At 53.2% G+C, this 25,341-nt stretch overlaps 1 protein-coding gene across 7 annotated transcripts in view; it reads right to left on the reverse strand.

The window, feature by feature from the left end:
- Nucleotides 1–25,341, reverse strand: part of NCOA1 (nuclear receptor coactivator 1) — a 151,388-nt gene that overhangs the window by 21,742 nt on the left and 104,305 nt on the right. For all 7 annotated transcript variants that reach the window (XM_026066980.1, XM_026066985.1, XM_026066981.1 and 4 more), the window contains 4 exons: nucleotides 24,260–24,426; nucleotides 5,350–5,444; nucleotides 2,150–2,327; nucleotides 80–259 (listed from right to left, as the gene is read on the reverse strand). In XM_026066980.1, coding sequence (XP_025922765.1) covers nucleotides 80–259; nucleotides 2,150–2,327; nucleotides 5,350–5,444; nucleotides 24,260–24,426 — 620 coding nt within the window. The remainder of the gene's footprint in view (nucleotides 1–79; nucleotides 260–2,149; nucleotides 2,328–5,349; nucleotides 5,445–24,259; nucleotides 24,427–25,341) is intronic.

Here is a 25,341-nt window from a genome sequence, read left to right on the forward strand (position 1 = left end):
GCGCGCGGACGGCAGCGAGCCGGCGGGGCTCTCGCGCCGCGCGCTAGCAGGGTGGGACAGCAGCRCCCGCCCGCCCTACCTTCTCCTTCCTCCTTGAAGGACTTGGGCTGCGAGACGGTGAAGCACTGCATCACCTCGTACCGCTGGCGAGCCTCCTGGTTCTCCGCGCCYGGCTCGTCCGGCGGCCGGATCAGCATCCTGCAGCTGAACGTATGGCTGTTGCGCCTCGTCGCTTCTTGAGGCCAAGGGACTCCGTTCACTGCGCCGGAGGGAGAAAGGAGGGTAAGAAGGAGGGTTACAGGCCATGACCGCTCGGGCTGGTCTCTCTGGCCCTCGCTACGCACCGCCAGCCCCTCGGCTTTGCGCTCCGCTCCGGGCCCCCCAGATTATTTCGTTCCCCAGGCAGATGGGTAAACSGAGGCACAGAGCGATGCAGCTCTAGCCAAGTCAGCGCCTTGCCCTCTCCACAGCTGGAGGAGCTGATAAATCACCAGCACGAGCTGGCCCGTTCCCGGCGCCTTCAGGGTGCGCAGCTGCAGAGCAGCTCCGAGGACGGTCGCTGGAGACCGGCGCCGGCACCTGCATCCATCACCGCGCATCCCGCTGGGGCCGCCAAACCGTGTCGCTGCTTCTTATTTACGCGGCCGACGGAAAGGAAAGTCTCTGCCGTTGGCCGCAGAGCAGCGAGGCCTCCCGCTGTCCGTCAAAGCGACCGCCGATTGCGCTCCCCACAGCCGGCAACGGGTTTCGCGGGGGAAATTTCGTGGCGGAACGTCATGCAGCGGCGAAAACCTTCCTCTGTTTTTTCTCGGGAGCGGTTTAACCACGTTCCACATCTCCCCATCACATAGTTGCAGGCAGGTCGACGTTTCTATTACCAACCGCCGCTTTAGGAGGGTAACTCGGCTGTAAAAATTCACTCTGCTTTTGGACCAGGCATTTGAGCTCGCACCTCAGTAGTGATGGAAAAAAACAGCAGCAACAAAACACTCTGCAGAGTTTATTTAGCTGCTCTGGAATTGCAAAAATCTGGAATTTAAACCACGGGGTATTTTGGTGAGGCCTGCAGAATTTTTGCACATAACCCCGTCTTCTCCATAAACTCCTGCGCAGCAGTTGAAAGGCAGATTGTTCTGACCCTCTATAAAATCTCTTCAGGGACATCTGTATTCACCCCAAGTGATGTTGCCGTCAGCAGATGATGAAGCTTTCATATAAACTGACCTACCAGAAGAGCTGAGGGACTCATAACATCCAAGCGCAAGGAAAAAAACAGCCGTTCACAACCTTAAACTGGGTAACCATAGGGATAAGACCAAGCCAGAGTCTCTAAAGGCTCGACGCGATGAGTGTCTGCAAATTTAGGGGCTGAGGCTCAAGACATCCTTGTATTCTGCAACTCGTTCTTCTACATGAACTCGTTTTTCTACTGCATGCAAGTGTCCTCTTTCAGGTCCACCCAAGGATCTCCACGTCGAGTCAAGGAATAAGAGCTTGGACTTTGATGACTTCCACTGCCACACTCATGCCTCCACCATGTTATAACTCCAGCCTCACTGCTGGAAGTGTCTTCTGGTCACACTGGTTAGTGTCTTCTGCTGGCAGGGCCACTGCTCATGCTCAGTGTCACCCAAGGGGCTCCCACGGTCCTGCTGTCACCCCAGGAGGAAGACGGCCGTCATTTAAGACGACCCTGACTTTGCAGTCAACCTACCTGGGGAAGAAGCTTGTCTGCTCCAGCTGTCCAGCCGACTTCTCCTTACAGGATGTATTAACTGGGCAAAGRTTTATGGATCATTATCCGCGTTGTGTACTTCCATATGCAGCAAACCATGCAAAAATGCCCGTCATTATAAGGTTAACTTCACTGAGGACGTAACAGCGTTTTCGACAGCACTCGCCGGTCAATAAATCCGGCRAGCAACAGGTTCCCGACTCCCATCTGCTGCTCGCAGGACGCCGTACCCATACCAACGCACGCGGGACCACAAACCCTCCTGTGATACCTGAAAACGCTCAGCACCTCCCAGAGCCAAGCCACCAGGAGTTTAACTCTCGCCACCTTAGGCCAACTCAAAGCCACAGCCGGAACAAAACCATCTTACRCGAACGAAGGGAGGAGAGAGCCAGGGCACAGGGGCTTTCTTACCTAGGGACTTGGGCAGCAGGTTCTTGACGAACTCGGCGTGATCGCCCACGTGCAGGATGCTGTAGACGCTGGTGTTCATGAGCTCCTCCTGGTTGTAGCCCAGGTAGCCGGTCACGTTCTCGGAGACGAAGACGATGCGCCCCTCGCGGTTCACCACGAAGAAGAAGCCGTCCAGCGCCTGCAAGGGGGACAGAGCGGTGAGGGCGGCGGGTCCCTGCCGGGGAGGGGACGGGCCACCCCGGGGCCACCTCGCACGCCCCCTCCGAGGCTCGGCTCCAGCTCCGCTCCGCTCGCACCTTCTGCCGCGTGTCTGGTGGTGGTGCCGCGCCGGGGCCAGGAGGCCTCTCGTCACCGGCGGGGTCTGGCGGTCGCTAATACAGACAGCCGATGCCATCCGGCACAATTTGCCTTTTTTTTTGGCTTATATCACCTTGTTTTTGGCTTAGCTCCCCCCTCCCCAGTCCCTGCGATAGCGTTTTCCATCCGTTTCCAGACACGTGCAGAACCGGGGTCCAGCCGGCACCACTGGGGCGAGCTCGCCCGAGGCCCGGGGAACGCGGGAAGCACCGGCAGCGAAACCACGCGGCTTCTAAAGATCGGCTTTTGCTGCAGAGCGGCATTAAACGTGAGAAACGGGAAGCGTTTGGAAAAAAAAAGGGGGGGAAAAAGCGAACTCCTTTGTCAAAACGGTTCTGGCACCTGGGCTGCATTTCGCCGCGTTCACAGCTGCTGCCCGTTGCCAAGACGACGAGCCTCGGCCTCGGGCCCCAAACGGAGGCAGGCCCCCACGGCGCCGCTTCCCTCTGGCTGCCCCCTACCTCCGCCGTGTCCCCTGCCGGCAAAGCCCCCCCCGGGACGTTCGGGTATCTCAGCGAGGAAAAGCAGCCAGAGGGCGGCACACGGGAAACCCCGCGGGCCGAGGGAAGGGGATGAGGTGGCGTCTCTCACGCCTTGCGCCCGGCTGCAAACCCCCGCGGTGCCCGGGTGCAAATTCTCGTGGTGCCTGGGTGCAAACCCTTGCATTTGGGTGCAAACCCTCGCGGTGTCTGGGTGCAAACCCTTGCATTTGGGTGCAAATCCTCGCAGTGCCCAGGTGCAAACCCTTGCACTTGGGTGCAAACCCTCGCAGTGCCTGGGTGCAAACCCTTCTCTTGGGTGCAAACCCTCGCAGTGCCTGGGTGCAAACCCTTGTGCCGGGGTGCAAACCCTTTTGGCACCCAGGTGGCAACCCCTCGTGGTACCCGGGTGCAAACCCTTGCAGCACCCAGCCAGCAGCACCCAGCCAGGCTCGACCACCTGYGTCCCAGCGGTGGCACATCACCCCTCCCTGCTCTTAGCAATCCTCACCTGCGGCTCGTTTTTGGGAGGGATGGGGGAATAGGGAAGGGGGTGCCCAAGGTGAAGCYTTGCAGGAATAGGGGGAATTTGCAAGGGCGGCTCTGCGCGCACAACGCTCGGAGCTGCCGGGGGTCAAACGCCCCGCTGCTAGGCCAGCAGCGACGTCGCTCCGCGCTAAGCGCTCCTCTGCGGTTTAAAACGCTTCAATTACTTTCTCAGCRCTGTTTACGGAAGCCGCGACCAAGACGGAAGGTCAGGAGGGAAAAAAACGGCGGCAGGCGCCGCGGCGAGGACGGGACGGGCGTTTCTCCAACCCGCCTCGGCCGGCCCGGAGCAGGCGGCAGGTCGTCGCAGCGACGTCTCCAGCCCCGGGGCCCGACGAAAGCGCAAATCGCTTCTCGCAACCGACCCTCCCGGCAAAGACACCGCAGCCTCCGCGCCAGCGGGCTCCCGCTAACACCCCGCTCAAGCACGGAGGGTGATTCTGAGCCCTGAACTGGCTGATCGAACTCGTTTCCTTCGCTCTGTAACGACCCCAGAGTTTTCGGTGCCGTTCAGCTCGCCCGTTTGGCGCGGTGTCCCTTTCGCTGCGGCACAGTCGCGCAAAGCCAGGCTTAGCAAGGCTCGAGCGAGTCTGGGCTCGGACTGGGAGATCTCCGCAGGTCCCTTCCAACCTCAGCCACYGTTTTCCCYGGATAATCCYGCAGAGCTCCTCTTCGCGCGCGCGGCTCCTGCCTGATGCCGCTCCTCCCAGCTTCCRCCGGCTCCGCCGAGCTCCCCGCTCCCGCCRCTCGGCGCCCTTCGGACGGAGGAGCTCTTCAGCCGGGCTGCCGGTTTTTTGGCACATCCCTAGGAAACACAGTGCCTGGGAACGGGCTAGCAAAGCTTTCACCCCGCCAGGGCAGCCACTGAGACAACCTCGGGGATGAGTCGGGTGCATCTGCTGCGACACGCTGCCGAAGTCGCCGCAGTCACGCTTCAATCCCCAGGGAAACGCGGGAGGGTCGGAAAGACGCGACAGCTTCTCCGGATGCTCCGGAGGGAGGCACGCCAGCCGACCGCGCGGCCATCGGTGTCTCGAGCAGCGCAGCCGCTTCCTGCGGAGGTTCCCGTGCACCGAGGCAGCGCCGGGCTGCTGGAGGGGGTCTCTCGCCCCGGTTCCTCCTTCGGGATCCAGATCGGATCTGGATAACGCAGCGAACGGTCACCAAGGAATCCGAGGAGCGTCTTCACCACCAGGCATCCCGGACTGTGGCCTGTATCTCCTTCTCAAGAAACACGCTACGTTTCGCCTCCCGGTTATTTACTGGGCTTGGAGCAGAAATCACAGGGTGAATCTAGGGACTGCGTTATGTCGGCAATTAGGCTATTATAGGTAATTACATGGAACGGATTATTATCCTGTGCTCTTTTGGTCGCGGAACCTGTAATTTTATAAGCCACTTTAAATAAAGCCAGGTCCCGCCGGGAAGGCACTGCCTCCGCCCGACGCCACAGCTGGACGTTTCGGGATCCGAGGCTGCGCGAGCCCCTTTTCGGCTCAGCGCAGCCCCGCATTTCCGCGCCCGTCCCGGGGCGCCGCGGGCCGCCCGTCCCCCAACCTTTAAGGGCAGCGAGTCCTTAAGGTTGGGGCAACCGTAGTATTTCAGCGCGGATGCTGCGCAGCTCCGCTTGGTTTCCCGTGCTCCATCCAGCTGGGTTTAGATTCACCTTCTAAATACCTTGCTCGAGCGCAGGACTAAAGCGAGTTTACCCGGGACCGGGCTAGCACGAGAACGGGCTCACGAAAGCAAACTGCAAACTGCCGCCCTGCCRCGCGTGGCCCGTCGGGCGCAGGAGGCCGGCGGCGGCCGAGCACCTACCTCCAGAAGCAGTGGTCCCAGCGACTCCTTCTCGATCACCCCCTGGCTGCTGGACGAGATGTCCGACTTCTGCACTTCGTCGTCGGCCGCTTTCTCTGGAGCAAAGGAAAAGGCACGGTTCAGCCAAAAGGAGCGGGCTCTCACCGCTGGAAACGTCACCGAGACCAAACAAAATACCGACTGCCGAACTCCACCTTTCCCGGCGCGCCGAGGCGAGGGACGGCRTGCGTCCGAGTGACTTTTGCGTTTTCCTTTAATCCCTCCACCCAGCGGAGGGGAAAAAGCTTGAAGAAAGAGATAATGTTGTTTTTAATCGCAGCAAAATATAGGCGCTTATTAAATCAGTCGGCCGCTAGCAGGAAGGAAAAACCCGTCCCGAGCAGCAGCCTAGAGAAATCCAACATCAACATTTTGAAAAGGAAATTGCATACGCGGTTCAGCATATTTGCTCTGGAACGTGCGGGCCGCGCCGGTACGGGACGAGGGACCGGCGGGATTCCCGCGGCGGAGCCGGGAAGCAACCTCGCACCGGCCTCAGCCCTCAGCYGGCCTCAGCTGCCCCCTCTTCAAGCGGAAACGTCGGAGCCGCTCCGCGAACGGTCTCCGAAGCAGCTAACCCGGTGCTCTCGCTCTTCCGCTCCGCTGCGCCAATGCTGTCCGGATGCGGGGGACGAACACGGAGCGAAGCCGCAGCCCCCGGGCTCATCGTCGCGTTTCGGGACTCGCACTGCTCCGGCAGATCCAGCCCAAAACACCCCAGCCGGGAGGGAGCTGGGGGGCTCCAGCAGCCCCCGCTCTCCCAAATCCCGACCACGYGATGACGGTCAGGCACTGCAGTGGCCCTGATCATAACGCAATTGCCCTAAACGTGATTAAAACAGGTTTTTCTCGCGGCACAAAGACAGACGAGCTATTTTAAACGCATGCCTAAAACRGTGCCCTGATTTCCCGACACCCGGCGGGATTTACAGGTGCCTCCAAAGCCTACAGGAGCCGCGGGGTCCTCGGCACGCCGGAAAATCAGGTCAGTGATTACGGCTGCTGGGGCGCCTGGCTCTTTCCCACGCACAGCCGGGGGCTGCGTACAGCTGCCGGTGATTTTCCCGGATGGGAATCACCCCCCACCTCGCTCCGGGGCACGACAGGCTCGGGGCTTGTGCAGGAAAACGCCTGCTGCAGCGGTGCTTCCGAAACGGGGTAACACGAGCTGATTCCGTTCTTTGGCTAAAATTAGAGCGTGGTGAAATTTTGCAGCTTATTAACAAATAACTGTTCCCCCCCCAAAATCAGGATGATTGTTTGCATTTTCCCAGGGCAAAAGTTTTTAATGTATTTCATYGTGCATCGACCTTAGCCCAGATCCCTAGACCGCTGCCGACGGCCGTTTGAACAGACATTTCTACGGGAGACGAGCTGCTTGTGAATTCCGCGGCCTCGCCGAGCTCTTCGCATTCGCAATTTCCCAAACGAAAGAGCTTTGATTTTTAGTTAATTAAAATCAGATGGAAGAGGCTCGGCGCACCCAGGGCTCACGAGCGCGGCAGAGAGCTGGGCCGTTAAGTAGCGCCTACGGCGGGACGCATCGGGCCGGCAAACCCAACGGGGAAAAGCCGCCGTGGAAAGAGGCCGCTCGGCAGGCGGCTCTCGGAGCGCGCTGCGTGCACCTCTCAGCAGAAAGGGAACCTCTTTTTTTATTTTAACCGGTGCCCAGCCAGGAAGGCTTATCCGGTGCTACCTTCCAAGCAAGGGGAAGAGCCCRGAAGGTCCAGGCTTCGCTCCCTGCTGATGGTGGTGGTTGCCCAGCCACCTGCAGAGACCCGAGGGCTTCAGCTCACCCTCCGAGCGCTCAGGTCCAGACTCCTCTCGAGTCCAGTGGATATCCAAGCTCTCTCCTCCCCGCGTGCTAGTCATTAATGAGCCGGGAATGATTAGTCAGCTCTGCCGGGAGAAGAAGGACGGGGCTGCGCCGTGCTTGGCACTGCCTGGGCGGTGGCCTGGGTTCTCCATGAAACCAAGGCGTTGGGACAAGAGCATYGCGTGAAGCATCATGCTAAAGAATTCGGTTCGGGAAGTCATTTGCAACGGGCTACGCTAACAGCTTTAACGAACCTGTTAATTTATGAAGCTTTACAAGCTAGTAGATGGTGTTCTTTATATCAGCTGTGTCCATATTTGTATCACTGGCAGAAGCCGGTGCGATGAAACCCTCCCACTGACCCGACCTGCGGGGAGCAAACCTCCGGGGAGGACCGTCCTCGGCAGCGTACGGGGCACGCCTGCGCCGCCCACGGCAGCGACCTCCCTGGAGACGCTGTCGATGAGCGTTCGAGCTCGGCAGGCAGAGCTGCGCCCAACACCCACCTCTGTAAAGTCAGCATATTCCCAAGGAGACAGATGCAGAAAACCCAGCCCGCCGTCCTCACGTCTTCGCTTCCACGAGCACCAGATTCCCATAAAAAAGAGTGAGGAAATCAGCAGCTCTTAGGTTGTATAACTTTTTATCCCGGCAGGAGGAAGGAAACTATCTGATCTATGAATTCAAAAAAAAAAAAAAAAAAAAAAACCTGTGGAAAAATGCAATCTGTGAGACACAGAGCTTGCAAATAGCAGCGCGAGAAAGAGAAGACCAGATCCTGGCTTTCATAAATCAACGCGGCCGCTCCAGAGCGCGGCGCTAGCCCGGTTTACACCACCCATYGAGACAGTCTATCAGTGTCAAGCCACGGGGTGCCCACGAACAGCGGGCCGCGGTGCCAGACTCCAGCCCCGAGACATCGCGGGGCAGATTCATCTCACTGAACATTAGACATCTGTGATGGAGACGTCTCCACCTGAGCTCGGCACCTCACCCTCCCCTCCCTGTCAAAGCAGAGAAAAAAGGCACTTTTAGAAGGTGAGTCACCTGCTCCTTTTTAAATGCCTATTCTAAGATGGACTGTAGGAYTTATTTCATTTTATTTTAGGTGTTTTCATCCGCTAGCCTTCCTCCACAACGAGCAGGGACAATCAGTTTTGCTCTTTCTCTCTTTTACAGTGAGAGCCAAAATTTCACTGCATCACCTAACTCCGGTGCTGGCACTGAAAGAAAACYTCCGCGTGTCTCCAGGGCCGGCAACACAGCACTCGCTTCAGCTCCGAGCGTTTCTAGATGTTACCGGAGAATATTCTCCCCGACACAGGCCCGAGCGGCCCTTCGGCAACCCTTATTCCTCTACCAACGCGCATGTGAAGGTCTATGTCAGGAGGACGCACCTCTCCACCCACCCAACCGTAAGGCCACTGGGAGTAAAAAAGCTGACTCTAGTCCCCCAGGGCGGCCAGACGGATGGAGCAAATTGAGGACAGAAGCCGGTGGCTGGTCTACTGAGCGCAGGAGAGCCAACGGTGGAGAGCGATCCCGGGAGGGCCAGACCCCGGGGACRTCCTGCTGCGCTCCCACGTCGCACCTGAGCTCCTTCCTTCGTACCCTGCCTGGGAACTACAGGATCAAGCGGTGCTGCTGAGCTGCGGACAACAGCAGAAGTCCAGTGGTCTAGCAGCTATTTCCACCGCCGACTGTGGCTTGCAAACCGAGCGCCCGTTCTTACAGACCCACGGCGACGAACACGGTACACACTGTCGTGGAAAGTCTCACTGAAAGCCACGGACTAATCACAGCAGAAAGCACTGCGGCTGGAAACACGAAATCCTAACGGACTAGAACATGCAAACCTGTATTCATCCATCAACATAGATTTCCAGGTGGGATACCGGGTATACATCAAGGTTAAAATAGTGATTTCAAGGTACCTTTTAAACCGTACGAGCTAAAGACACAATAGACCAGTGTCTGTATTAACAGACTCAGCTTGATTTTTTTCCCCTTCCGCTTTCCCAAAAAGCCCTTCAAAACTAATATTTCAAAACCAGGACAACATCCCACCACGCTTCAGTGCAATCCACCACGCGGAGGTGACAGCAGCTAGAGACGGTAACTCCTACCAGCATGAGGGCTAGAGCGGCCTCCAGCACGCTGACAAGCCAACCCTTGAAAACGGTCATTTCGGGCTGGTAACAACCTGGCTTTGGAGTAGGTCTTCCATCTGGTGACCCCATATGGAAACCACCTCAGGCAACACCACCCAATTTTCTATATTGACAACAGCATTTATATCTCTTAACAGCTTCTCAGTGAAACAGGGTGTGGCAGTCCAGCAAGGACTTCTTGTTTTCGAGTAGTTACTGTTTTCAGGAGTCACTCTTCTCAATCTGTAGGAGGATCCCTTCTCCCATGGGGTTATCAGATCAGCCCATGACACAACCTGCTTGTCACAGGCCCCTGGAAATCACCCTGCTCAGCACATGTCTGCCTGGGTAGAAATGGTCCTACAAACGTGAGCTTAGAATTCAAACATGGCCATATCCATAATTTTAGGCTATCTTCATCAAGAACTTGCACCTTCCTGCATTTCTGCAGAAAAGTTAATTTTAAAAAGGAACTAATCCATAAAAAGCAGAGCTAACAAAGTCTGGTCGCCTTCCATACTATATCCTTTGGCTCCTGTTCTCTGCCCATCACCGTAACGCAGTTTCCCTTTTCACCCCTGAAGACTTCCTCCATGGACTTCTGCATGTACTAACCGGCCACACGTCTGCTGGCAAACACAACATATGGTGACCAAATAGTCATTAATTCTTTAAGAAGCAGTCATTAGTAAACACAAAATCCCCAGTGACAGAATGGACTTCCTCCTCCACCCACCCATACAGCCATGTTTTCAAGAAATGCGGAAATTCAATTTGTCTCTGAGATTTTTATCTCACAGGTTTGGCTGAAATGGGTCAGCAGACCTGCAAAGCAACGGAGAGGCTGGCTGGGGAGACGGAGGCTAAACGTGGCTCTTCTCGGCACTGGGCGAGGAGCCTCCGCGCTGGACTGCAGGAGATGCAGGTTCACTCCAGCCTTTGCCAGGTACCTTCCATGGGGCCATGGACAAGTCCCTAGTTTTGGTTGCTCCTTCAGCTGGTATCTCCCCTCCCTCTCCATGGAGAGAATAAGAATCTTATGTGCAAGAATTCCATTATTCTTGTTGTGGATCTACACATTAACAGGCCCAACAAAGTTCCTTAGGACTATACCATGCAAATGAGTCAAGAGAGACTTGTTTAACACATTTGACCCTTTCTGTAAACTGCAAAGAACATATTCGAGCATTGCATTCCCCCTAAACAACTGCTATGAGCTTGAGTAAGTGGCAATCTATGACGTCCTTCCATCCGAGGAGCTCAGGGAGGATGGACAGTTGCTTCCCTTTAGCAAGCCGGAGACATAAATCACCATTAACGCTGCAATTTTACAGCTGCAAACCTGATGCGTAACCAGCCATGCTTTTGCAGATCCTGCTGGAGCAGATTAAAAAGTTCATTACCAGCCTCTCAGCGGAGATGCCGTAACACCCCGCATGAACGCTCCGAGTCCTTTCCAGCACAAAGTCACCAGCGCTAACTTTGACGGGCGCTACGTTCGCACATCACGGCAGGTCACCCGCCCCAGCTGCAGGCCAGCTGGTTGTCTCCCCCAGGACCCCAGATACACCCACAAAGGCCCGTCTGTCCATGCCCCAAAGCACCACATATTCACACCATCAGTGCAGGACAGCACCAGGACTACAGCTTAGGACCCGAGGCATCAGCCTCTGCTCCGACCCACCAACGTCGCTTCCTTTGGCTAGCTTTATATGGAAAAGTCTGGTTTCCTACTTCTGGTAAAAGCCTTGTCTAAATGGCGCAGACAGCAGAGGAAAGCACGCTGCCGTTAAAACTGAAGGAGAAGGAATTTCTTTCTGTCTTCACGCCTTTTAGAGTTAAACACTAACGGTGTATAGACGTCTTAAGTAAAAAAAGGCTGGTTGTCTGAACAATGTCAGGAAAAATTATACGGTGCTGACTGAATGCAAAATTAATGAGCGCTGAACGCTGACAGCAGAACAGGAATAAGGAGCTGAGACTTTTTTATAGTCAGCTCTGAGATCAAGCAGGTAGAACATCTCCATCTTACTGTGGGAAGGAATAAAGGAAGAAAAAACTTTTATCTCAATCTGAAGAATTTAATTCATTCAAAAACTGTGTCAACTCGGCATGGCCAAATCTGCAAAGATGAGAAAAGGATACATGTCGCTCCCACACACAACTTTAATTCAACCCTGGCATAGGCTTTATTCTCCTCCTGCAGGCATAAAATACATTACAGCATGGTTTTAATGATCCGATTTAATTAATTCTGCAAAGAATTAGACCAACTGTCTTTTCTCAGCTATTCCACCGGTACGCGGCATCTTGAAGCCCTGCGCACTGTACGCGCTGGAGTCCATGAGAACTTACTATTAAAAATTCGCTCGTGTCAACTGTTAGATCGGCTTTATGTTCAAGTCGCACAGGCACGTCAAATACGTTAACTGCGCGGGCAGAGCAACGCCTGCCAAAGCGTGCAGACAATGCAAAACCCGAGCTGCGCGCGGGGGGAGCCGACGCTTCCCAGCCGGCTCACAAAGCGGCGCCTCCCCTCCGAAAGCGACTTTCTCGCGCCTCCCATCTGTCTCTCTTCAGCTGCAAATGGAAAGCTGGCAATCCGCAGCTATTAAGGGGGATCGACTCGCTTCTCCCCCGCGCAAAAGGGGGTCTTGGCAGAGATAAGAGCAGGCTTGCTCCAGCGCGGCGCGGCTGCCCAAAAGGGCAGCCCTAACGTGCACGCGTCTACGTAGTCAACGGGTGCAACTTGCAGCTCCAGGCCACGAGATAGCCCCGAGGGGCTGGGGGTGACCTGGAGAACATGAGCTAAGTCACACAAGTGGACCCTGCTTTTTTGGTAGATCTGCACAGAGGCCCTCATCTCTAAAATGAACTTTAAATCTTTGAGTGCAACCACTAGGCAAACCATGACCTCCAAAACCCCCCGGATCTTCACAGCTCTCAGGTTTCTGATCCCGCAGCAGGCGAGTGCCCAGGGGACGAAGGACTAACAGCCCACTCGTCTCAATAGCGAACCTTCATTTTGCTGCAAATACCCAGGAAATGCCGCAGAGACTAACGAGATTGGGGTGGTGCACGTTGGGCAAGCTCCGCTCCGCTCCGCTCCGCTCCGCTCCTCTCCTCTCCCAGTGGCACAAAACCCAGGGCAAACCGGCCACCGTGGGAACCAAGTCCCCCATTCCAGCATTCAACACCGCTCACTGTAGCGTGGACTTAATGATTTAAAAGGTAGTTAGTTGAGACTGGCAGTTCAATTAATTAAGGAACACGTGTCCTGGGATGCAGGAGGGAAGCTGACTTCCCAAACAGCAAGGGCAGAAAGAGGAGCAACAAACATCATCTAAAACCTTCCAACGGTGTCCGTGCCTTGGCCAGGCTCCAGGCTGCCGGCTCCTTTCTCCAAGGTTCTGGCTCGTCTTTTAGTGCCGCAAAATGCACCAGGATGAAACCGGGCTGCCTGGAGGTACCTACGCTCCGGCGCTGCTCACAGAGATTCATTCAGCCCCTCTGACGGCGGGTGGGAAGCACTTCCCTATGGAAATGCCTCCCTCCCCGCCGCACCCCCGGGAAGCCTGGATGATGAGTTTCCACGCGGACAGCCAGAAGAGGTGAGATGAAGGCACCTCTTGCTGGCCATGTGCCAAGCGGACGGGTGCTAGCCGTACCGGTTGGCCCCGGGGACAGCCCGGCCTTCCTCCTCATCCTCACCCGGGGTCCCAAACTCAGAGCACCATCCCAGGGCGAGCATGCCCTTGCCGTTGCCTAAGGTAGAAGAACCTGCAAACGGGTTTTGTCCCTCTCCAGGAAGGGTAAGGTGGGCCAGGAGAAAGGACTTTAAGGGAAGGGGATTTCTTCCTCCTCGTTTTCCGCCCTTTTTAAAAATAAGACAGAATCAAGCAAAAAAAAAAAAAAAGAAAAAGAGAGCGAGAGAGCTAATCCAGCACAGCAGAAGGCAAGAGGAGGAGTAATTTCTACAGGTGGTTTATGACTCTCTGCATGATCCACACGCCTGTTACGTCCTATCAGATCCTTTTCTTGCAGTTAGGTGCTAAAGGATTTATTAGTTCTTGACAGTGTGAGATGCTTAAAAGCTTGCGGATATAATAACCAAATGTTCACTTGTTAGAATAAAGGCAATGTTTGGAGAGGCCTGTGCAATTCTTAGCAGCCTCCCCTTCCCCTTGTGCTATATTTAAACTGCCAGCTAGATTAAAACTGTCAGAAGAGGAATGAGAATTTTATTGACATGCTTTGTAGGTGGCAGGGCTCTATAAAATAAACATATACAGAGGATGCTCCCCGGTGTCACCGCGCAGGCAGCGATTTTTATAGCACTGACCTGGGGGAGTGCATATCTGAAATCAATCCCTGATATAAAGCAGATTCCCGGGGATCTAGAGAGAGAGACTTCCCRACGGGGCTGCAGCGGCGGAGGCAGACGTTCAGCCCTTGCAGCGTTTCCCACCGAAACGCACCGAGGAGAAGAGATGTGGAGGGCATGAAATTCCTGGGCTCGGCTCCGAGGGGGTCTTCACGTGCACCCTACGAGGCGGAATTAGGTACCACCTCTGCTCGTCGCTCCTGCCTATCCAAGCAAAGTCACAGCCCGAGCCGTGAATTCAAATCGACGTGTTCAGCGCTCAGAGGACGCAGGAAACGGGATCTCCGCAGTTTAAGATTTACCGAGTTGAAGGCCAGAAGAGCTCCTCAGATCAGCCTGTCTAACTTCCCGAATAGCGCCGGGCCGCAGAGTTTCGCTCCGTTAGACCACAATGAGCCCTTAACTTCTGCCTGGCTAAAATCCGGCTAAAGAGCTGCACAATTCACCGCTTCCCTTGGCAGCTTGCGCCAAAAGTAATCCCCTGCAGAATTACAAATCTGGGCCCGACTCCTAATTTGTTTTTGTCTGGCTTCAGCTTTGAGTCATTCTTTGTTAGGCTGGATTTAAAACCTCTTTGGTAGCCAGTATTTTCTGTTCTTGTTAGTGCTTATACAGTGTCATCAGCCTGCCCCCACCATCCTTCTTTTTTTTGTTGTTGGTTTTTTTTTTGGTATACTCAACAGAGCTCTTCAGCTTTCTAAGCTGCAGGACATTTTCTCCAGCCCTTGAACCATTTTTGCGGATTTGACTGGCCGTGATTTTGTATCTACCTTCACATCAGTGAAGGTGCTAAACAGCACCAAGGTCCAGCACAGCCTTCTGAGAAACTCCACGAAACTCACTCTTCAGAAAAAATGTGGTTCATCAAGAGGAGGAGAGCTTCCTAGTGGCGTTCCTTGGGAACCTGCGGAGCTTCCTCAGCCACGCAGGGAGAAAATACGCACACACAGCTCAAGGGTGGGCTGACCTCTCCGCATGGAGGAGGACCATATGGTAGAAAAAACCATCTGACTGCATGGCCAAAATGTGCTGTTGTGTTTCACCTAGCTTCTGCTACTTCAAAGTCATCCACTCAGCAACCAAGATGATGAGCTTTTGCTAGAATCTGGGGACACCTTAACTAGAGGTGACAGAGGTGATGACAACAGTCAGCCACAATAGTCTTGGGCCACAGTAAAGAATGRCTGGGGTGGTGCTGGCAACAACCTAGAAGGGCTTGTAAGATCTCATTTGAGGAATTGTGACAGTCTGGGCCAATAAACTCAAGAAAAAAGGACTTAAACTGGAAGAAGTACAGAAAAGAGTTCCTAGGTTGATTTAAGGAAAAGCTAACTATCTGACATAAAGAGCAAAAGAGAGCTTGGTTTGGTTGGACTTTAGTCCAGTGAAGGTAGAGAACCAGTGCCACAACTTCTAAATATGTTCGGGAAGGGCAGCAATTAGCAAACAGAAGGAAGAACAGGCTAACGTCAAGGGCAACCAAACCCACCGGAAATTCAGTCCAAGTGAAAACAAGCAGCAAGTTTCTCAGCATGCAAGGAGGGAAGCTCAGGAGTGACTCCCCACGGGTGGAGAGAGCGAGGACCACAACCAATGTCCCCCAGCACCGCCGAGGACCCGAGGGAGCCTCTTCATTAACCACAAACAATTCCTGGAAGGACGAATTAAACAGTTGGAGATGAGCTGGGTCTGTTTGTTCTCCGTGCAGTTTGGATCAGCCTCCCACTTCAGGGCTCGCAGAGGGCACCGGCCGAAGCCCAGGAGGAACTCCCCCTCGCCTCTGCCGTCTAACCCGGCCTCCAGGGTTTTGTTGTCTTTCTTTCCGCGTAGCCCGCGGACGTACAGTCCAGAACTGGCCCTGGAGCCAGGAGGAAGGGGAGTGCGTTGCTCCGCTCCTCCCGGCGCGAGGCCAGGGAGGAATGGCTCGGGACCACACGCAGGGTTGATACAGCCACCGGCTTCGGGGCCAGGACGGAGCTCTTCTCCTGAGCATCCACGAAGGCGCCGCGAGAGCAACGCTGACCAAGGCGGGCCATGCCGACCCCGGGGCAAAGCCACCCGGCGCCTGCTGAAGAGCTCTCGGAAGACAGAAGCAAAGCTCCCCGTTGTGACCTCCCTTAAAGCAAACAAAGTCAGGATGACTCCAATAAAATCGATGCATTTGCAGCAGAGACTGCAGAACCAGGCTGACAGTTGTAGCCTGAAGAGATTATGAACTAATTTTAGATTTGACACAAACCTTAATGTGGTTTTAATTAATTAATTAAAAATCCTTTAATTAATGTAAACCCCTTAAAGCGGTTTTAATTTACTCCATATCCAGGAGACATTTCCACTTGCATTGCTCCTCAGACGCCGTTCAGCTGCTTGCTTTTGTTCTTCGATAAAACCCAAAATGTTATACCTTTGTTAACGTTAGACCTAAACTTTTGTTCATGGTGCAGGTACGTTACTGAGCTGTCTCAGCCTGGAGTAAGAACTCTGTTGCTTGAGAAAACAACAGAAATCAACACAAAACCAGCAAAGACCATCCTTGTCCTAGTTCCTGTTGCAAGTATTGCATTAAACCAGAGAGGTATGCAAAACCGAATTTCAAATGCATGCCCCTCTTCCCCCATTTTTAAGTTAAGTTATCTGGGGGGGCAAAGGGGTAACCTCATCTTCCTTTTGGATAAATACGTAATTTCTTCAAAGGTACCACCGGATGGCATGTCCGCCTGAGCTGGTGTCTCACCTCTCCTCCCCTCGCCATGCACCGCCGGGGTGCAGCGCGCTTTCTGCTGGAGCGGGAAGGCGGACAGCGGCGGAGCAAGTCCCACGCTGTGAGCAAAAGCCGTTGCAGCACATCGTTCGTTCACACCGACCGGCACTGGCCTTGAAGCCCTGCTCTGGGATGCTTTGAGCTCAAGCTATTTCTCGAGCCTTTGGCTTAATGCTTTTCCGAGTAACGGGGTTTCTGTGTCCTCTCTGAGAATGCACAAATTCTACAGCTTGTTCTGCTGCTGCATGAAAGTGCGCTCTCTTGGGTCCACTGAAGGATCTCCATGTGGAGTCAGGACATAAAAGCTTTTGCTTTGATAACTTCCATCTTCTGACGTTGGCTTCTGCCACCTTATACTTCCTCCCAGCCTCACAAATCTTAGTTTCTCCTGCATACAGGATCACTTTGCATTTAATCTTCACATCCAAAGTTCTCCTTTTATCCTTTGGTACATTTCCTTTTGCACTTGGACCTGTCATCTCCAGCTGATCTGCCATTTCAGGTTCACTTCTAAGACTCCAGGAGATTCATAAAACTACCAAAGGTTGCACTCAAATTCTCTGATTTGAGTATCTTCAATTTATCTGAATCCCTTTGCAAGTGAGGGAGAAGACCAGTCGCCATACCCTACAGACAGCAACACCCACCCAGGGCAGGTCCCCGAGGCTATGGAGGAAGGAGCTGAGGTGCGACGTGGGAGCGCAGCAGGACGTCCCTAGGGTTCGGCCCTCCCGGGATCACTCTCCACCGCTGGCCCTCCTGATGGCAACCTGCGCCCAGTGGACCGGCCACCGGTTTCTGTCTTCAACCCGCTCCGTTCATCTGGCCGCCCTGGGCAGTAGAGCCAGTTTTTATGTTCTGCCTTCGTTACGTGTGTAGAGAGTTGGGTCCTCCTGACGCAACTGTTTCACTAAAGGAAGACAAGAGTTTTTTTCCCCAGCTAAAGACTGGGAGTCGTCATCCGTTCGGGGTTAACGCAGCAGCAAGTGCGTTTCCCGATTCACAGTGCCGCGAGCGAGCAGCTCTCTCCGATGTGCTCACAGGGACTCAGGAGACCCGCAAGCACCGCGTAATTCCAGTGCTTTAAAACAGCTCAACATCGACAGCGTGTCTTAGCAGCAAAGACGGCCAACAGCGTCCTGGGCTGTGCAGCAGGAGCCCAGCCAGGAGGCGGAGGGACGCCATCTCCCACTCACCRCTCGCTCGACTCCGTCTAGATACTGCGTCCGGTTTGGGGCCTCCCAATTCGAGACAACTGGAGCGAGTTCAGCAACGAGACGGCTCTGGGAGCCCCCAGCACCTGCAAGGGGCTGGCGAGAGACGGAGCTGGGCTCCGGTGGGGGGACGAGAGCCAACGGGTGCGAGCTGAAGCAAGAGAAGTTCAGACGGGATGGGAGGAAAACCTTGAGGACAGTCAAGTTGTCCCAGAGAGGCTGGGCAGTCTCCGTCCTTCAAGGTTTCCAAGCCCCGACCGGGCAAAGCTCTGAGGAGCCGGGCACGCTGCCACGGCTGAGCCCGCTGGGAGCAGGAGCTCGGACCCAAGCCCTCCTGAGCCCCCTTCCAGCCCGCACCACGCCGCCCTCCTGACTGCAGCCCAGCTCCGAGAAACGGACTGCAGATGCTTCCAAACCGACACAGGGATCGTCAGCAAGCAGGTAAAATGCCAGACTTGTCCCCGAGACACGCATCTAACCTAAGTTAACAATTTCATTAGTGGTCTTCACACAAAAACTAGGAATGTTTTAAAACAAATTTACTGCTGATGCAAAGTCAGGGGATGAGGGTGGGATTACAACATGGGGGGAGGGAAGAGCTGGAATGAAACAGAGTTCAAAATAGAAAATGCGAGAATATGCAATTCGAGAGAGAGAAACGTTCTGCTGAGAACTGGGAACCCAACAGTGGGAATTAACAAGGAAGGACAAAGACCCAGGCAGCAGGAACCCGGAAAGTTAGACTCAACTTCTAACCACAGGCACCACCGGATGACCGGGAGCTACTCATGGGTTACAACCATAAGAAAGGCAAAGAAGGGGTCACACGTAGGGCCCTTCTAGCAGAGATGGGGAGGCAGCACTGCCTTTGCTCTAAGGACCTGACAAGTTTAATCAGAAACTGGAAATATTGCTTAAAAACCGCATCATGCAGAAACATGAATTCATATGGAATCGGTGAAAGAAGGATATGCAGATGGCTGGAAAACAGGATCCTAAACAGAAAAAAAAGCATAAAGATTTTAACTTAATTATCCTGGCAGAACAGACAGGAGCTAACTGGGGAGAGGTGAGCACAAGCGAGGGAGAAGACCCCAAAGGCCCCTTCCAGTCCTTCATTTTAAAGGATGAAAAACCCCATACACTTCATGTTTAGCTCCACTCAAAGACTCAGTAACATGGACTTGGGCCAGACACTTCCTCAAAGCCACCGAAAGGGAGCCCACCTCGCGCAGTATCCTGCGGGGCTGTGTGCACGAAGCATCACAGACCGAGGCATAACACATGACCCTGGACCCAGGGCAAGAAGCTCTCAGAAGGCCTTTGACTGCTCTGCATTGGGTCCTCACGTTTGTCGGGGCTGAAGTTAGCCAAGGGTCCTCATCTCCACGTGCTTGCTCTCAGCAAGGGCACAGGATTACTTGCCTCGTGGTTTTACGGGAGCAGTTTTATGCTCTTTAATAACGGACCCCATCAGGCAAGTGCCAGCATCACCGCGAGGACAAGAAGGGGTTCTTGACCCAGAGGACAGGGTCTCCTCCTCCCCAACTCACAAAACCTCCCCTTGCTGTCATCTGCCATGGGAAAAGCCTGTTGCCAGGCCACCAGTTCACCACTTTCTGATCACTGCTAAATACAAAGCCAGGACTTTTCTGGTCCTCTTTTTTCACGTCATTGAGTGATAGCATTCGCAAATCCAAGAAGAAACTCAGTACTTGTATAGAAGAGGCTTCTGTCTGTCCCACCGAGGACTCAGGACTTCTCAGCACTAGAAGTTGTACAAGTTTATAATAAAATAATTCCAGGGCCAAATCTAAACATATGACAAGACAGCAGGGAAACATAATTAAAGGAAAGCCACTGACAGCCCAATGATCATATGCAACAGAGCAGCCAAAGTCAATAATGACTTCACTACTACATGACTACACTTAATTAACCTCCTATATTTACCCAAAAGGAAAATTACTTCCTCAAGTAGGTTAACGTACAAATCAGGGGTGGTCATAAATTAAGGGCTGTCTTCATTTGGGGTTGATGCAGTGATAGGTTCCCTGGTGACAGAGCAGCCCAAGTGTGCCCAAGGCAGCCCATGTTTGAGCAAGACCCCAGTTCACGCAGACATGCCACCGGTGATACCTTTGAAGAAATTATGCATTTATCTGAAAGGAAGACAAAGGTTCCTCCATTCCCCCCAAAATTTAACTTTAAAAATTGGGTGTCATCTTCTTTGCAGGTTAACACAGTAATGTTTAGAAAAGAAAGCTAATTCTTAATCTACTGCCCTTTGAAAATGTCCTCTAATCAGGTCAATCCTCCGTAACATTGTTACAGAACAAAACTGCATTATCTAAGGATCTGGATTTTTTTTCTATGTACCTGTAAAAATAAATCCAGCAGCACTACCAACACACACTGAAAGGGAACGGCTCATTCTTGTAACTCCCCTGTTGCCGTAAAAGCCTTTTCACCGAACCGACACGCAGACGAGTCAGGGGCTTTTGTGATACATGGAAGTTGCACGTACCCCAGCAATCATGGAATAAATCCTTTCTTTTGGCAACTCCAGAGAAAATCTACTGGGGCTTTTGGACCTGACGGGGACAGAAACTAATAACCAGCACCCCGAGGGTTCTGGCCGGGATGAGAGAYGCGCCATGGAAGCTCAGCTTCCAGGTAGCTTGCAGCTCTCAGCTCCGATTTCCACGGAAAAGCAACATACTGCAGCTCAGCAGGAGCAGCCGGAGGCACGCGGCAAAGAGCAAACACAGGAAGGACGGGGGGAAGGAGGTCCCGCGAAGGCTCGTGCTTGTAGAGTTACTTGTAGCGCATTAGGAGGTGTTTCAAGGGCAACCCTCTGCGGTTGTTCGAGTTTGCAGGCAGCGTAATGAGAAGCTCAATACTATTTGATTTATTCTATTAAGATGCTGCATTTCCACTCCTGCTTTGGAAGGAAATTAAGCACCCTATCAGTGTAGAGGGCTTTTGGGAAAAAACGTAGCGACTTAATCGCAAAGAGGACGCTCTCAAGGTTGGCAGGCCTACAGGAAAGACGAGGTGCCCCTCCGCCGGCAGCAGGCTCCTGTGCCCTGGGCTCGCCGGCTCCTTCAGACCTCTGCAYGCCCTTCTGCACATTTGCCTCCACCCCTTGTCTAAGCCCAAGGTCATCTCCTCACAAAACGGAGGCACTGAATTAAAATTTCTCCTGGGGAAGAAGGAAGGTCCCTTCCRGAGGCGGCGAGAGCCCCCACCCAGCATTGCAGGATGGAGCAACACAACCAAGGTCAACCTGGCCTCTCCTCGGGACAGGAGCGGCACCGCTCCGGCCCCATATCTCGCACTGTATGACTTCCCTGTATGAGCCGATGCCTTACTTTTCCCAACAAATACAGATTATGAAGGGTTTTCTTGTAGCGAAGGAAACTGAGACATTTTAAACGGTGGGAGGTTGGTGTAACACACAACACAGATGTGTTGAGGATCATTTTGGGTTCGATATCCACACAGGGGACCATGAGGARGGAAACATGGAAAGCCACTGCCAGCGAGCATCAGAGGGTCTTGTAGGAGTGTCAGAGCTTGGAGACCACCAGACCCTCAGCCAGACCAGCTCACTGGGGCAAAGAGCAGATATATGAAGAGTTTAGGCTTCAGCCTTGTCGTCCTGCATCTCCACTGTCTCTCCAATCTCCATCTACTCTGTCTCCATCATCCTCCAATCTCCAACGGCACCGTCTCTGCAATCTCTATCGTCCTCCATCTCCGCCTACATCTCCAAAGAGCCCCAGCCCCAGGGGTGGGACGTCCACAAGAATCAGTCCAGGCCCTACTAAAGCAGCAAGCCCATGACAAGTCTCTTATTTAGGGGGACGTTTGGAGCTATTTTCCCTTTGCTAAGTTCCTCACTGCCCTCCTTGATTCAGCGGCCCTTTCTCCTCATTTCCCGTCGAGGGACTGTCTCCCATGCGGCCGAGGGCCCGAAAGCAGCACTCCTCAAACCACACAACTCTAAATCTCAAAACTTTTGCGGGACAGATGAACGCTGAAAAATTAACTGTCTGGCCCCTTCCTCTGCTGCGTTTATTGCTGTCTTGGCAGATGAATTTCAGGTTGCTGCCACAGCCGCAAACTGCTTGTTCTGCCAACTGTACATTACTAACATTGGAAGGTGTCCAAACCTAGGAATCTTTTCTAAAAGCATTTGCTTCATACTTTAAATAGCAGCCCCGCGCGCAGGGGGAGGGGAGAGAGGGCTTCGCTGCTGCGTGCAAGGCGTTTACAAGCTTTCTGCTCTCCTTCTGGCTCCTCCACTGCTTTGCGGGTTCAAAACCGAGGAAGGCTTGCAGCGAGGGGTGCCCAAGTGGAAAGGGAGGTGTGGTGGGGGCAGAGCTGGGAAGACTGGACCTCTAGAGCTTCAAGAGAGGCAGGACACTCCCGGGAAGCACTTCCCGGGAAGTGGCTCTGCTGCTCTGGAGCCTCCACCCGCTCCTGGCCCAGCTGCCCCGTCTGCACGGCTCCCCGCAGCAATTTTCTCAGCGAAACCGGTAAAAGAAGGCTTGCTACCTCTTCACCGAAAGCCCCTCGGCTTCGCGGGTTCGCCCCTGCTGCCTCTCGATGCCTTACTGTCGGTCTGGCTAGCTCCTCTTTAGACCAGAGCTCGTGTTTCGGTCCCTGCCTCTCCGGCCGTCAACGTGCTCCGGGTGGCTCCCCGGGTCCTGCCGAGGCGCCCGCAGCGGAGAGGCAGGCGTCGCATGCAGGGACACGCGGTCCCTCCCTCCGCCTTCCCCACAGCAGTCCCTCCCGAGGTCTTCGAGCTCTGCTGGAGGCTACCTCGCCGTTCGCGACCCTTCAGCAACGGAAAACACAACCTCCATAGTTAGCAAATATTAATTCGTGCTRCGGTTGAGAAACAAAGAGGAGGAGGAGAAGCAGGAAGGACACAGCGAGGGAAACACTTCTCTGTACAATATCTGATGTAAGTACTAGCACAGAAAATTGTCTTTGCCTGCGATACAAATGTTCTGATGTTTAGACATATTTCTCCTACCTCCTCATGTAAAATTTGTTGCAGAACATTGCTAAGAACACTATAGGTGAAGTTCCTTTTCTTCAGTAATTTGGTGCAGCACTAGATAAGCCGGTAACACAGAGCAAAGCTCAAGGAACAATATTTTTAAGTAGCGCTTGTCCTAGTTAATGTTCAGCCCTGCTGTGCAATGTCAAGAAAACTAATGAATACTGAAGTGGCGGTAAGCAAGAACCTCAGAAGTACTTACCCACTACGAAATTCCTTTCAGAATTCAGTCATAACGTGAACGAAATCTAAAAGCAGTCTCCCTGTTTCCGCAGGAGGGCCGGGTAGCTAGGCAGCACGCGCAACAGGAGACGAATGCTTTGCAACCATTTCTTCGTCCTCCAAGGAGCCTCTGCTCCACAGTTCAGTGCCTAAAGCAATACCGAACTAGGAGGACCCATGCCAACGCCTCCTGCACCTACGGCCTAAAACTGTGGCCTCCTTGAAGAACCAAACGAGGCTGAACCAGCCCGAGTGCCCGTACATGGATATCCACGTCCCAGCTATAGGGYTTATGAAAACTTCAGCATCTGTCATCAGGCAACCAGGCTCCGAGCGTGCAGCAGGAGTTTTGGCAAAGGAAACACCTGACTGATCAAGCTCGCCCAGCGCTAATACTAAATGAATGGCAGTCACCTTGCGCAAAAAGGACAAAACACCCGTGCATCTGAGGTGGCCACCCCGTAGCTGACGGGCTGCAGAGCAAGCTCCCACTGCGGCTCCGAGGGAGATGCCCGGGCTGCAAGGACTCACACAAATCCCAGGCTCGGACACGTACACTCCCTAACCCAACTCACCTATTTTCTCGTGTGCCTTGCTCAAGCGCTTCGGACTTGCCTACTTCAGCCTATGAGTTGACCCTCGGGGTGAATTTTAACCTTCACATGGCTTCTCGAGCACCTCTTCTCTGCTTAGCGCTTACAGTGCCCACGTTCACCAGCAAAAGATGGATTAATGCCCCTCTAATCTATTTTGTTGGCAGCAAAGCAGACGTGACAAGGGTAAATGGTTCTTCACGAAACCTTGCACAGCGTGGGGCAGAGCTGTCTGTCACTCATCTCACCCAACTGTAAAACGGGCTTTCTGTGCACATACCAGTTAATAGCAGTGCTGMTGATAAGCACTTAATGGGCCTGATCCTGCAGGCTTCAAAGGCACTTCTGTGTATTCCCAGCTAAGGAATCATTTCAGGACGGATCACTGAGCCCTGTAACGTGCCGTCTTACAGCGCGCTTGTGCCACTGGACGGGCAGCACCAGAAACACAGGTGCCATTTCCAACAGCCCAAGCAACAGGAGCAAAGTCACCTTTTTACATTAACGCTTTCATAAAAGTGGGAGAAGGAAAACTGTAACAAATGGAACTGCCTCTAAGCCATGATTATTCATTGCAATTTAGTGCCTGAAACTACCAGGAGAATATTCGCACTCTAAAGCTTTCAGACAATGAAAGTCAAGAGGCTGCAGCTTTACCTTGTTCCAACCTCTTCATCTGCTGGATCTGATCAACCGTCTTTTTTAGGATCTTGCATTTGTCGGGTTTGACACTCAGAGTGTCGATGTCCCCGATGTTTGCAGACAGCAGCTCCGCCAGCTCCTCTAAATATTTGTTCTCCTGTTCCCGTCGCCGCTTTTCATTGCTGTTACAGAAAAAAAAAAGGAAAATTAAAAGCCGTGTTAATGATTTTTCCCCTGCTCAGTCCAGTCCCACCTGTGCGCTGGACAAGTACCTAAAACCAAAAGTCCTGGCTAGAGCCACAACCGTGCTGTCATCTGAACACCTCCAAATTGCTGGGGAGTTGCTTCAGGCTTTTGTCTCTTTTCATACATACAAAAAAATTGAAATTAATGCCAAGGAAGATGCATACGGCTAGCCAGACGCTCCCATATTCCCTTAACAAACACAGACCTGTAACACCTCTGTCTTCCTCTCAAAAATAGTTATAAATCTGCACAGTCTCTTATTTTCCCAAAGCCAGCATTCCAGCTGTCGCGAAGCTAAATCCTGAATTCACACAAAAAGACTAACAACATCTACTGGAGTCCACCAAAGTGACTCTGAATCAACAGTGACAAGGGCAAGATGAAAAATATTCATGAGGTCAACCTTTTCCCAGCAAAAGCAGCTTTTCTTTTAGCTCCAAGTCAATGCAGAAGGCCCAACCCTCTCCCACCAACTATTTCAAAATGCTGAGAACTGAATACAAATTATTTATGTGCTATAACATGGCTATCATTAAAGCCACTCTGGACACTGTAACAAACTCCTTTGCCAAAGGTAAAGCATCAAAAGCACCAAAACCCCCCTGCTCGTGCACGTGAGAGAGACAAACGTATACATTTTCCCTAACACGCCTTCCGCTATAGCAACTTCCAGATGAAATGAGAATAGCTCAAAATGTCCACAGCTGTACAGGTCAGTGAATGTACAATGTATTTTTATGGACTTTTTTCCCCCACTAAGTCACATCATTTTTCTTGCAACCTCTGCAGGACACCCAACACAGTATTTTATAAAGCCCTGCCTAAAAATACCTAAAATTTACGAGACACCA

Source organism: Apteryx rowi, unplaced genomic scaffold (genome assembly GCF_003343035.1).
Source record: "Apteryx rowi isolate R43461 unplaced genomic scaffold, aptRow1 scaffold_251, whole genome shotgun sequence".
NCBI lineage: Eukaryota > Metazoa > Chordata > Aves > Apterygiformes > Apterygidae > Apteryx > Apteryx rowi.